Source organism: Tamandua tetradactyla, chromosome 14, assembly GCF_023851605.1.
Source record: "Tamandua tetradactyla isolate mTamTet1 chromosome 14, mTamTet1.pri, whole genome shotgun sequence".
Taxonomy (NCBI): Eukaryota; Metazoa; Chordata; class Mammalia; order Pilosa; family Myrmecophagidae; genus Tamandua; species Tamandua tetradactyla.
In genome coordinates, this window is record NC_135340.1 from 69,627,218 (window position 1) to 69,640,502 (window position 13,285).

Below are 13,285 nucleotides of genomic sequence, written 5' to 3' on the forward strand. Positions count from 1 at the left end.
ATGAAATACAGGAAACACTTTAGGAACTTGTATTAGGCAACAGTTTCTTAGATTTTACACCCAAAGCACCAGCAACAGTGCAAAGGAAATAGATGACTAGGACCTCATCAAAATAAAGGAACTTTTGTTCCTCAAAGGACCTTATCATGAAAGTAAAAAGGTAACCTACACAGTGGGAGAAAATATTTGGAAACTATATATCCGATAAAAGATTATAATCCATATATATGTAGAAGAGAATGATCAAAAGTTAGGAATGTTTGCATTTATTTGGTGTTTTTTGGTATTAAAAAAAATTTTTTTTAAAAGGTTATAATCCAGTTTATATAAAAAATCTTCATCTTAACAAAAAGACAACCCAATTAAAAAATGGGCAAAAGACTTGAACAGACATCTATCCAAAGAAGATATACAAATATCCAGAAAGCACATTAGTAGATGCTCAGCATCATTAGCTTCAGGGAAATGCAAATCAAAACCACAATGAGATACCATTTCATACCCATTAGAATGGCTGCTATTTAAGAAAAAGAAAAAGAAAAAAATTAAATGTTGGTTAGTATGTAGATAAATAGGAACACTCATTCATTGCTGGTGGCCATGTAAAATGGTGCAACCACTGTGGAAGACATGTTGGTGGTTCCTCAGAAAGCTAAGTAGAGAAATACCATGATCTGGCAATCCCACTGCTAGTTATATACCTAAAAGAATTGAAAGCATGAGCTCAAACAGATATTTGTACACCAATATCCAGAGAAACATTATTCACAATTGCCAAAAGATGGAAGCAAACCAAGTATTCATCAACTGATGAGTGGATAAACAAAATATGGTATATGTACAGGGTGGAATATTATTGTCTTAAATGTACAGGGTTCCTATATGGAATGATGGAAATGTTTTGGTAATGGATGGTGGTGATAGTAGCACAATGCTGTAAATGCAACTAGCAGCACTGAAGTGTATATTTTAATATGCTTAAAAGGGGAAGTGTTAGATGGTATATATAGTAAGAATAAAGTTTTGAAAAAAAAATAAAAAACATGGAATTAAGGACACCCAAATCAATAGGCCAAGCTTTTGATTTTAAGGCTTGCTTGTGTGAAGTTTATGTATGTAACGGAAAAGCTTAGCCTACTTATAGGTATTCCTAAGAGTTACTTCTGGAGGACCTCTTTTGTTGCTCAGATGTGGCCTTTCACTCTCTAAGCCCAGCTCTGCAAGTGAAACCATTGCCCACCCCCCTACATGGGACATAACATCCAGGAATGAAAGTCTCCCTGGTGGCATAGGAGATAACCCCCGGGGATGAGCCTGACTCTGGCACATGGGATCAACAATACCATCCTGACCAAAAGGGGGAAAAGAAGAGTAATAAATAAGGTATCAGTAGCTAAGAGAGTTCAAATAGAGTCAAGAGGCCACAGTGGAGGTCACTCTTATGCATGCTTCAGTTACACATTGCTACCTATTGTAATTTGCCAAACCCCAACCAAAACCATGCCTGCCAATCCTAAAGAATACCTAGGACATTATGTAAGATTCTGCAAAGGTACTTAGCACTAGGGTAACTTTCCAAAACCTGCAACCTCCAGATGGGTCTCTGGACCAAATAAGTCCTGAAATGCAGAGGGGTCTAGCCCTTCTAGAACATCAACTAGTTCCATCCCCCTATCCCATACTATTGCCAGTACCTTCCAACATGAAACAGTTAGAATGGCCATAGCCCAAATACCCTTAAAGAGTGGAGGAAAGATCAAAGCTGATGATGGAGTTATATAAGAAGATCGGGTTTAACAAATGAGCATGAGTGCTGAGTCATCCTACTGATATTTCTTTTAGCCTCCAGTACCTTAGAGCAGCTGGAAATAAAAATTTGAAATTATGGAATTGTAACCCATACCAAACTCTGAAATCCATTGTACAACTAATTGTTGCGATGTACTTTGAGATTTATTGCTTTTATGTTTATATGTTATTTAAAGAGGAGAAGTATAACAAGAGAAGATAGGATTTAACAAATGAGTATGACTGCTGAATTGTTATATTGATATTTCTTTTGGTCTCCAGTATCTTGGAGCAGCTAGAAGAAAAAATGAAAAATTGTGAAACTGTAACCCATACCAAACTTTAAAATCTGTTGTATAACTACAACAAATTTATTGGTTTCTTTTTGTATATATGTTATATTTCATGATAAAAAATTTCAAAAATTTTTTTAAAAAGTGCAAGGTGAAAGGAAGGGAGGCAGAGTTATCATTTCAATAGTAAAAATGTAAGATAAAAGGGAAGGAGACAGTTATCATTTCAATAGCAGAGTATAGCCAATACAATTTACAAATGTAAAGGGCTAGAACTAATTAATGGCAAATTTAAATTCTTCATTAGCACTAGAGCCTTTGCCCTACAAGTTATTTTAAGAAAATGACTTGATAAAGGGAATAACAGCTGTTACAATTACAAAAGCACAAGATGAGGGCTTTTATAATCATTATTAGAAATCAGGGCAACTGAATTATAGTTCAGAAATTTCAGGTATTTCCCTTTGTCTACTTTAATGTACCAGAAAGTTAAAAAGAATATTTATATAATGATTTAGTAGTTATAATCATCCCTTAAGACTTAACTTCTCAGGGTGGTGCGATGGTGGCTCAGTGGCAGAATTCTCACCCACCATGCCAGGTTCAATTTCCAGTACCATTGAAAAAAAAAAAAACACCTAATTTCTCAGATAAGATCAGTTATATTAATAAAGGACTTCCATTGAGTGGAAAAAGTGAGCATTGGTTAAAACTTTTAAAAGTGCAAACCTTTAAAAAGAATTTGAAAACATGGAATTATGCTACACCAACAGTGATCCCTAAGTTAAACCATGGACTTTAATTGATAGTACAACTATATAAATGTGCTATCAGCATAACAAATATTCCACACTAGTGCAAGGTGCTGGTGATGGGGTGATGCAGGGGACCCTGTCTTTTATGCCTGAGGGTTCTATAAACCCACAACTTCTCTAATAAAAGATAAAAGAAGAAAAAAGCTTTGACACACATTTTCCAAGTTTCTGTTTTTTTCTAACAGACTGGCAGGTGAATTAATAAAGCCACATATATACCAAAGTACTGCTCTTTAAGATTGAGTAGACCTTAAGCATTTCTCCTTTTTGCAAAATGGATACTATTAAATACGTGGCAAAATAATTATATAAAAATGTGTCTGTGAAGAAAATATCTTAAATAGGAAATGTTTGTGTATTGGAATTATACAGATTTTGTTTGAAAACAGTCATTAAATAAGTGAAATGGTTATTTTATAAGCAATTAATTTATAAGCACTTAACCTGTTTTCCAGGAGCACATGATTCGAGAGGATGCCAAGGGTCTGACACCAAGACAGTGTGCTGTAATGGAAGTAGTCCTGGCCACCATCAAGGTAAGGCTATCGTGTTCTTGAGTAGGCATCACAGAGTCCTCCATGTAGCCCAAGAGCTAAGTACTTCCCAGGCATGCCTGTAGACTTGTGTCATCATGCATATAGTAGACAATTGTAAAGACACATTCCTGGAGTGTGTCGTTTTTATTTCTTATAGATATCAAGATGTAAATTAGAAATACTTTGTTTCTAAATAATTCCATATTTCCAAATAATCACATTACATGAAAAATCATGCAGTATTTCTTATAATAATCTTTCATATACACACATGGAAGATTATTGAGGAATTGGAATAACTTGAACCAGGCCAAATGTCTCCATTCTTCACTGGGGACGCATCTGTTATACACAATGTGTGAAAAGGGGGCAAAGTACTATTAGCTACCATGATCCTTTTGCTGAGTACAGCATAGTCCCACTGGATAGAAAGAGATTTTACAATGGTATTCATTAAAACAGAGGACTACCTGTATAACAACTGAATACTGTCAGAAAGCTGTCACCTCATGATTTTTGTTTTTGCAGTTTCAGCATTTAATAAGAGGCAACTTTTCACTCTTTGGTGTTGAAAACTGCAAAATGAAAGTTGTCAAGTGAGAGCTTCATGATGCCTGGTGGCACCTGGGGAGTGTGAATTTAGGCAGTGAGATGATAGAAACAGAGTTTCTAAAGATACAGCTAGAGTTTTGTCTGGAAATATGGAAATTTTGCAAAATAATTTTGTGGAAAATATGAGAACAGTTCTTTCTAAAAATTTTCAAAAATATGAATAAGAAATGACTAATGTTTGGAGTCAGCACTAATGACTACAGATAAAGAAATGCTAGGAGAGAAAATAACTCTGGAGTGCACCTTGAAGAAAAACTATATAACATTTAGAATCTCAATTCAGCCCTTCATAGATTTTATTAGATGCATGCATGACTTTAGGAGAGGAAGAAAATGTGTAAAAATAGAGAATAGCGTCCCGTGCATTGACCAACCTGGCTTCTACTGCAATGCCCAACATTTTTGTATGGAAACATGATTACCATCTGCAGACCAAATTCTGTGGAAACTCTGAGAAAATTTTGATCCCCGCACATATCCCCTTGAGCCACATCTTGACAACTCAGATATCCCATCATCCCCTTCAGCTCTTCTGTGACCTTTCAATTGAGTCCTAGCTACCAGACACTTGTCTTATTCTTTGGAAAGAAGTTAATGGTCTGGTATCCAAGTAAGTGGGTCTATGTCACTCTGCTGGGTCTGAATCTGTGTCTCATTCTTCCAGGACTGTAGTCTGTCCTGTCCTAGTCCTCATGAGCCTGAGAGCCTACAGTCAGTTCTCCATCTCTTATTCCCAAACTTCTCTGATACTACTTCTGCCTCTGGCTCCATAAACATGGGCTGTGGAATATGAGAATCTCTTGACCCTGTGCTCTTTTGATCAGCCAAGGCATTCTCCTGATAGCTGCTTTCAAATACCTCAGTCATCATTTTGCCCAGGCTGGGAATGCTTTCATCTATCTGCTTCTGAGACTTGTCTCTACTGACTAGTCTACAAGGCACTAATTCTGATTTTGACTTCTAAGGATTTCAGGAAGAGGAGGGGCACTACTTAACTAACTTAATGAGCTAGGGATTCGATGTGACCCTGGAGCTCAGCAAAAGGAAGACTATAAGTCAAGCAGAATCCTAATGAGAAAGATGTTGGTAGGCCAAAGCAGCAGATGCTTGCCACACTAACTCCCAAAGCTGCCAAAGAGATGCTCCTTAATTTCTCTGTAGCTCAATTTAATCACACAAAAGAGAAATGAGAAAGTGAGAATTTTAAAAAAGAATGCTATGGAGTTTATAGAATATAGACTGAAAGAATACTTCCCATTTTTCAAATCTCTCTCATATATGTTTGTCTTCTTACCTGATCCTCAAAAACAATCTTGGTCTTAGGTGGTCAAGGATGAGCATTCCCATTTTATAGATGAAGAAAATGAGATTTAAGTTACATGGCCAAGACTACAGAGCTGCTAGTAATAGACAAAGCTGAGAAAGGACTCTAAACTCCAAAGTCAATGTCCTTGTTTATATATCACATTGTTTAACTAAATTACAAAGTGATTGAACTGATTATAAAGTGTAAATGAAATGTAACAGGCCAGAATTTAAAATATTTGAAGAAATATGGAGAGATATGACTTCTTTCTTAATTAAAATACATTTCAATTATTTTTATTATTTCCTAATTAATTAAAATAGTTTAAAATCTTTCAGCCTCCAAACATACATTGATGAAAATATTAACTCTCTTAAATGTGTGTTATGAAGGCAGAAATTGGGAAAGGGATCTCCCTAATACAAATACTAAAACTTTAATTGGGCTGAAACTATCTTGTCACATCCATCACAAGTAGTTTCAATTTTCAGTCAAGAGGGTAGAATATGGCACAAGGAATAGAAATTATGATGGTCTGCTGCAGATGGGATGGTTGGACTTTGAGACATTTGAATCATTTGCTGAAGGAGCCAAATCATAGTGTTTGAAAATGAAAGTAATGAGCATAGCTCATTGCACATGCACACAAGGAGGCCAATCAGGTACCCCTCCTTTGAAACAATCCTTGGTGGGCCCATATTTCAAGAAGAATTCAAGACCACCATGCATTTTCCTTAATATATGGATTTCTTTCAAGACAAAGCAGGAAACCCTTTCTCAGCAATTGCTACACTTTGACCTGAGCATGGATCCAAAGACTTAAGGAAATTCTTAGCTCTTAAACCATCCTCAAAATACTGTATCATGAACATTGAAATATCCAGAAAAAAAATAGGTAGTTTCTCCCTTCCCCCCTCCTTCCAAATTTTCTTGGAACACTAATGATTTAGATCTAAACACGACAATCTGAATGAAGATTGATGTCATATGGTGACAACACAGAGATTTATCTCAAAATACTAAATGTGAATGAAGGCACTCTAGAAATCTGCATTTCCTGGTATAAAGAAGAGAGTTTAGACTAAAGGGATCTCTATTCAAATATATCTATGCAATTCACTTACTACTTACTATTCCTAGAAAACACCAGATCTTAACTCGGAATTCCAGATAAGAAATAAGATATTGTGATGAGCCACATTTTATGCCTCTGAGGTTCTCCCTCTGTTCTGAGGTCCCACCCCATCCTGCTCTCCATTATCCATGAGGCAATTTACATGGTCAGGGCTCAGTGCCTTTTATTTTATCATCATAGGTATATTTTCTCATGCTTTAAAATACAGCTGCTCATGGGAAGACCAAAATAACCTACCTAGTTTAGAGTACTGCAATTCAAAAATCATTATTTGAGAGTTTATGATATGTAAAAAAAATATATGGAGAGCAATGACAAGATGGCTGAAGATAAAAAGAGAGCTCTTGTCCTTCACTCAGGAACAAAAACATCTATAGGCAATACAGTAAAAGCATTGTGGACAACATGCTGGAAGGACAGAGAGTAATTAACTCTGTCTGGGTGGCTAGGGGAAACTTTCATAGAGGCAGGAATTTTGAGATTAGACAATGAAAGGGGGGAAAGTAGTGAGAGAGAAATTCTAGGACTATGGAAAAACATGAATGAAATGAGAGAAAGTGTAGATCAGCCTGTTAACTTCACAGAGTCTAGGCTGAGCGTTGAACTGGAGCCAGAATACCGAAGCTTCCATACCAACATAAGGAATCTGCATTCTAATTTGTTGGCAAAAGGGAAAAACTAAAGTATTTGAAGGGAAGGAGTAGCATATTCTGATCCAATGCATAAAAAAGTACTCTAGTTGGAATAGAAAATAATTTTTTAAAAATCAATAAAATATTTTCTAAAAGCAAAAGTAAACCTCAATGATTAAAAGTAAGTTACAATTATATCTAAGTTTGTAGAATTAATTGTCTGCATGGATTTGCTGAAAGTATGAAACAGGTATTACATAGGAAAAAAGTGATGATGAAAATTGCCATTAAAATAGTATAGGTAACCAAAAAAGGAATTCTCCCCTACCAATGTGTGATGAAGCATTAGCACTTATCCCCTCAGGCATTAAAAATATTTTCTGACAAATAGAGAAGGATATTAAGTTATTGTTGGGTTTATAATAAGAATGCTTTGCTAAGCATGCAGAAAACAATTTTTTTCTGATTTTTGTTTGGCAATCACTTTTTCTCACAAACCACAAACAGATCTGAGGTACTTTACTTTTTTTGCAGTTTCATGAAAACACAAGAAACAGAAAAAACATTACTGATTGTTTTTCAAGATAGAGAAAATAATACTTCATACATAGCTCTTTCGAACCCCCATGCAGATGTAATAATAGTGTTCCTTCGCACCACCGTTCCATTATGAAGCCCACATAGTAACATATCTAGGATGGAAGGCTTTGTAAATGTCAGAAGGATGGATAGAAATGTAAATGTAAATTAAATATTTGAAATTGGGTGAAAACTGCACTGTTGGCAAGTAGTCCCAAGATAGAGGTGCTGAAGAGAGATATTTAGAAGGTCCAAGTTACTCTCCTTTCCAGCAGGAATAACAATAGTACTTAATTTAAAGGAATATAGTGAGCATATTACATGCATTATTCCCTATAAAGCAATTAAAACGGTGTCTGCCATTTAGAAAACTACATAAATATTAACTCTCATATCTCCTACCGACTGGTTAGTTTTGAAGGATACTCTTTCCACTGTTAAATCATAGGTTCAGCTGCCATCCCCTACTGCAACCAGTGGTTGCTTTTTTAACCACCTTATTTTCCTAATAAGCCTTCCATTCTCTTCCAGTGGAGCCCTCAGATCCTATTCTTTGCCCCAACAATAATTCAAGTTCTTGAGGCTTTGCCCTCTGGGGTTCCTGATTTCCTATGCACATCACCATCTCAACCTATTGTTCTGTAATGCTTCCTGAGACTCACCTTTGGGAAACAGTGTAGTTCCATCTCTCAAGGCACATTAAAAATTAAATAATAATATATGCTAACTTACAAGACATCATTTTAAGAGACAGACCAGAGTGATACAGATACCAAGTGAGGGGTGCGGATAGAAAGTAGAAGGATTTAGAGGAAGTAAGCAAAACCTGTGAATTCAAGAGGTCAGAAAACCCTAAAAGAATGGAATTGGGGCATGGATAGGAATTCACTGACTGGTTAGAAAGGATGACATTTGTCCTTGAGTGAATACTCAAGACATGAGCGTATTCAGAGAGAAAGATTTTCACCATGGGAAGATATAAAGCGAGAAGGCAAGGAGTTCATCCATTCTGTGGACTGAAATGGACTAACTCAATGTTTGCATAGTGAAGGTGTGAAATGAGATTGAAAGAAGATGTTTGTGATCAAACTACAGCGATCTTTTTCCTGCTTCAGAGGTGGTCATATACCTGTAAGATAGCTTTGGGCATAAAGCAATCTTACAGGAACAGCAGTCTTACAGGAATGTACAAAATGGATCGAATAGTAGCCACGGAGATCACTTACAGTTATTTAATGCATAAGCTGGTAAGTTCTATCAGTAGGGTGGTGGGCTTCCGAGAAGAAAGTGAAGGGTGGATATGATGATGCACAGAGAGTCACTAGAACTTGGCAACTGAATTTGGGACACTAGTGAGGGAGGAGCCCAAGCTGACCTGGAGATTTTATTCCCAGTGATGTGGTTTCACTGAGAAAAAGGACCAAATCAGGCAGGAGGGCTGTTTTACTATTGTTACTCTGGAATTAGATATAATGGCAGGAACTTGGAAATGAACATCAGCAAACAGCTAGAGACGGGCTGATGCGTAGGAGACAAAGCAGGGCTGGGATTTGGGGAATTATTGCACCAATTCGTTACACTTTCTTACTTGTGGAAAGAACTCTACAATTCACGAAGCTCTGCCAGATAGAATAAATCATTTCATCTTTCTAGCATCATCCTGAGAGTTGACAGGGTAGATGTTTCTGCTGCCATTTTACAGATGAATCAACAGGTGCTCTGAGAGGTTAAATAGCCTATGTAAAAATCACACTGTATAGCAGACAGATGAATAATTACATTTTCTAGCAAATTATAAAGTAAATAATTAAGCATCAAGGAGGTAGAGAGGATTCTAGAGTCTCTGAATTGGAAAGCTGACCCAGCATCACCCCTTTGTCCTCATGTAGAGAGAGCCCATCTACATTATTGTTGGCACACGGTCAGCTGGCCCCCACTTAACAATGACCAGTGATGGGCTCTCACTAAGTTAGAAGTAGAAGTTTAAATTTTTAAAGGCACATTTCTTGATAGAAAGTTTTTCCTATGTCCAGCTAAAATCTGCCTCTTTGCTACTTCTAGCTACTCATCTTCCCTCTGTCCTCTGAAACTACAATAAAATAATTCTATTTCCTTTTCCATGTGCTAGCCTTATAGATATTGAGGAGAACTATTCCTGCTGCCCCGAGTTGTTTTCTGCCATTTATTGAATAACATGACTTCTAGACCAAATGAAATTCTGCACACCTACCCTTGGATGCCCTCTACCTTTTTATATCTCTTATAAATGATGAAGGTTAGAAACAAATCCAATTCTAACCAGGAGAGAACATTGCTGCTTTATCACCCCCCTTGCCTTGACCTGTCTGCCTACATTAATGCACCATTAGAATTCACTGGCTTTAATAGCAACCCCATCACTTATTAAATTCACGTTGAACTTGAGAGCAAACCAAGCTTTATGGCATTCTGTGCTTTGCAGTAAACATTTTATACAAAATAAGGGCATTTTTTCTTTTTCCCTTGTCATCTCATCCTGTAAATGCTGATCCTCCATTCCAGACGGCAAAGACCTTTCTGAATTTTGACTCTGACCTCCAGTGTAATAACTTCAAGCTTTGGCAAAACTGAAAATTTTAAAAACATGCTTTCCACTTCTGTCAAGTCCATGGTAAAAATACCATCCAGGCAGGGGAAAGGATGGAGAGGAAGTCACCCAGCTAACATCCTTCCCAGCACTGAACAGCCAACTTCCCCATAGCCATCCATCTGAGAAGAGGAAGTGACCCATCCGAACTTGTTATTTTGCCATTATTTTCTGCTGATTTTCATTATTCCAAGCAGAGCATCTGAACAGATCTAATTGGGGATTCATAGATTATGCTGTAGATTTTAGAGAAATATTAAGAAACAAGATCGCATTTTGCTTAGAACAGTTGGAGAATAATTGACTTTCACAGACATAATGGAGATATCCAGAAGACTTTCAACCCCACATTCACAAATTCTGCTCTAGCATAAAATTCCCCCACAAAATACTCACTATAATGAATAGAAATCTAGTAAGCTGAAATGAACTGTGGAGAGAACGTCTTGTTTAATAGGTAAGACGCTTATTCCCACATACCACCTCGCACTTATATCCTTCAAATCCAAGACTCAGCAAAATGCGAATTCTACCCTCCTGTTCCCTTAGTGTCACTTGCAAAGAGACAAAACTGAAAGTAAAGTCTCTGAATGCAAACGTTCAAGCAATAACTGCAACCCCCTTTCTCCTGAGTATCTGTGCTAGTGAGATTACTATACCTTTACTCTTAGGAGTTGTTACCAATGTTCTGGATATTGTATGAAAGACTTCCATAAAGTATCATTTTCATATGCATAACCACAGAAATCATTTTCTTCATTCTTTGAATGACTAGCCTAGGCATGTGTTACTTGTCTGTGTCACTGAACAGGAAGCTTCCATTCTTAGCACCTTGCAATTTGTTTTCTCCACTGACATTGCAATCCTCTGTCCTGGGTTCCTATTTTGCAATATCTACGATAGTGCACTCAAAAGACAAAGGCATCATTTCTGCCCTTACAAATCTTATGCTGTACACTAAATATCCTGCTAGAGCCTTTAGTGGAATGACTCACAGAACTATGGCTAATGGAAAGATGTCGATTTAGTATTACAACCTAAAACTCTAGGGAGACCCTAAAGCTTTATTCAGGAATGAACTCATAACTTATTTAAGATTTTGCTTAGTGATTAGTTCCCTATGACTCAGAGTTCTACCAAAGAATTCCATAGTCATAGCAACATAAGTCTTTCTATGAAATGATTTTAAAGAGTTCAGGAACAAATACATAGATTTTTGCCTTCATAACCTAACTCTAGTTTACCTCGTTCATGAAGCCTTCTCAACCCTCATAATTATCTCCATTATATGAAGTCCATTCACATTCTTCTATTCTTGGGTTTCCCAAATCATATTCTTTGGAAAACTCATGTCCCCAAAATTGTTAATTGTCCTATGTACAATTATGTTTAGGAATCAAATGTATTGATAAAAAGTTTAGGTCTCAGAGCCATTAATATATTAATAAACACTGTAAGCCTTTAAGAGTACCATCTTATGCCATCTCTTACCTTCTCTAGGCCCTCTAATACCTAGAGGCAACTTTTCATTTCTAAGCAGCACAAATCTGCTGTTGAGAAGAGAACAATAGTAGCAAACCAGTATTTCTTTAACTATACCAAAGGAAAACATGGTGAGAACTCCAAATACCTCGGTTCTTCTTTAAAAGTTCTGGGACTCCTAGAGTTTCTCTTGGTTACCTAGAGGGATTGTCCTCTCTCCCTATTTCACAGTGATGAATTATCTAATGCCTGCTGAAGTTAAAATGGCAACAATGCCACTAATAAGCACCAAAATTGTCACTTCTTTTGAAACTTCTTACTGGCTTCTTCTCCAGTGAATTGTTTGCCTACCTTCTATCTATATTTTCAAACTGTTTTTCTTACCCTGCCACGTGTTCTTGGGTTCATTTCTTTATATGTTGGTTACTTTTTCTACTAGGTTATAATCCTTTTGAGGGCAAGTGCTATGTCTTTTTTTGCTTCAAATCCTTGGCATCCATCACGAAGTCAGGCTCATAATACAGGTTTAATAAATATTTAAACCTATAATACAAAGACCTGAAACCTAGAAGGCCCAGCCTCTCCAGAACATTAGCTGGTTCCATCTCCCTACCCCATATTATTGACAGCCCCTTCCAACATGAAAAAGTTAGAAAGGGCATAACCTAAATACCCTTAAATACCCCTCTCCCTAAAGAATGGGAGAAAGATCAAAAGTGATACAGAGAAGGTAGGGTTTAACCAATGAGGAGAATCAGCGAATCATTATATTGATGCTTTCTTTAGTCTCCAGTATCTTAGAGCAGCTAGAAATAAAAACCTAAAATCATGGAATTATAACCTATATTAAACTCTATGCTCTACAACCAATTATTGTACTGTGCTTTAAAATTTATTGCTTTTTTCTATAAATGTTATTTTTCACACACAAAAAAGTCATTTGTGATGATAAACATATAATACAGGCTTAATGAATATTTGATGAAACAGGTAGGAAAGCAGACATCACCATTGAAGCTGTCAGCCTTTCCCAAACTGTGAAACTGTGGTCATCTTTATGAATGCTGCCACCCATGCTACTTTACATACACTGTCAGAACATAGGGTTTTTTTCCTAAAAAATATGAGATTTATAAAGGTGTCTTGAACAACCATGGGAATAGAAGAGTCCAAAATCCATAGGGCAGGCTGTGAGGCTGGCAGCTCCAGTGAAGGTTCTTTCCACAGGAGAGGCTCGCTGGCTGAAGAAGCAGTGAAATAGTCTCTCTTCTTCCTTAAAAGCCTTCAAGTGATTGAATTATCCCATTGTGGGAAACATGCCTTAGTCATCACAGGTGTAATCAGCCACAGATGCAATCAACTGACGAATGATTCAATCAACCAGCCACATGAAATAGCCTTGCAGCAGTGGTCAAGCCAATGCTTGCCTGACCAGACCACTGGGCATAATCATTTGGCCAAGTTGACACCAAAACCGAGCC

General features: G+C 36.9%; 1 protein-coding gene across 2 annotated transcripts in view; it reads left to right on the forward strand.

Annotated features, from left to right (window-relative positions):
* Positions 1-13,285, forward strand: part of UNC13C (unc-13 homolog C) — a 663,640-nt gene that overhangs the window by 568,194 nt on the left and 82,161 nt on the right. For both annotated transcript variants that reach the window (XM_077127956.1, XM_077127957.1), the window contains exon 28: positions 3,352-3,432. In XM_077127956.1, coding sequence (XP_076984071.1) covers positions 3,352-3,432 — 81 coding nt within the window. The remainder of the gene's footprint in view (positions 1-3,351; positions 3,433-13,285) is intronic.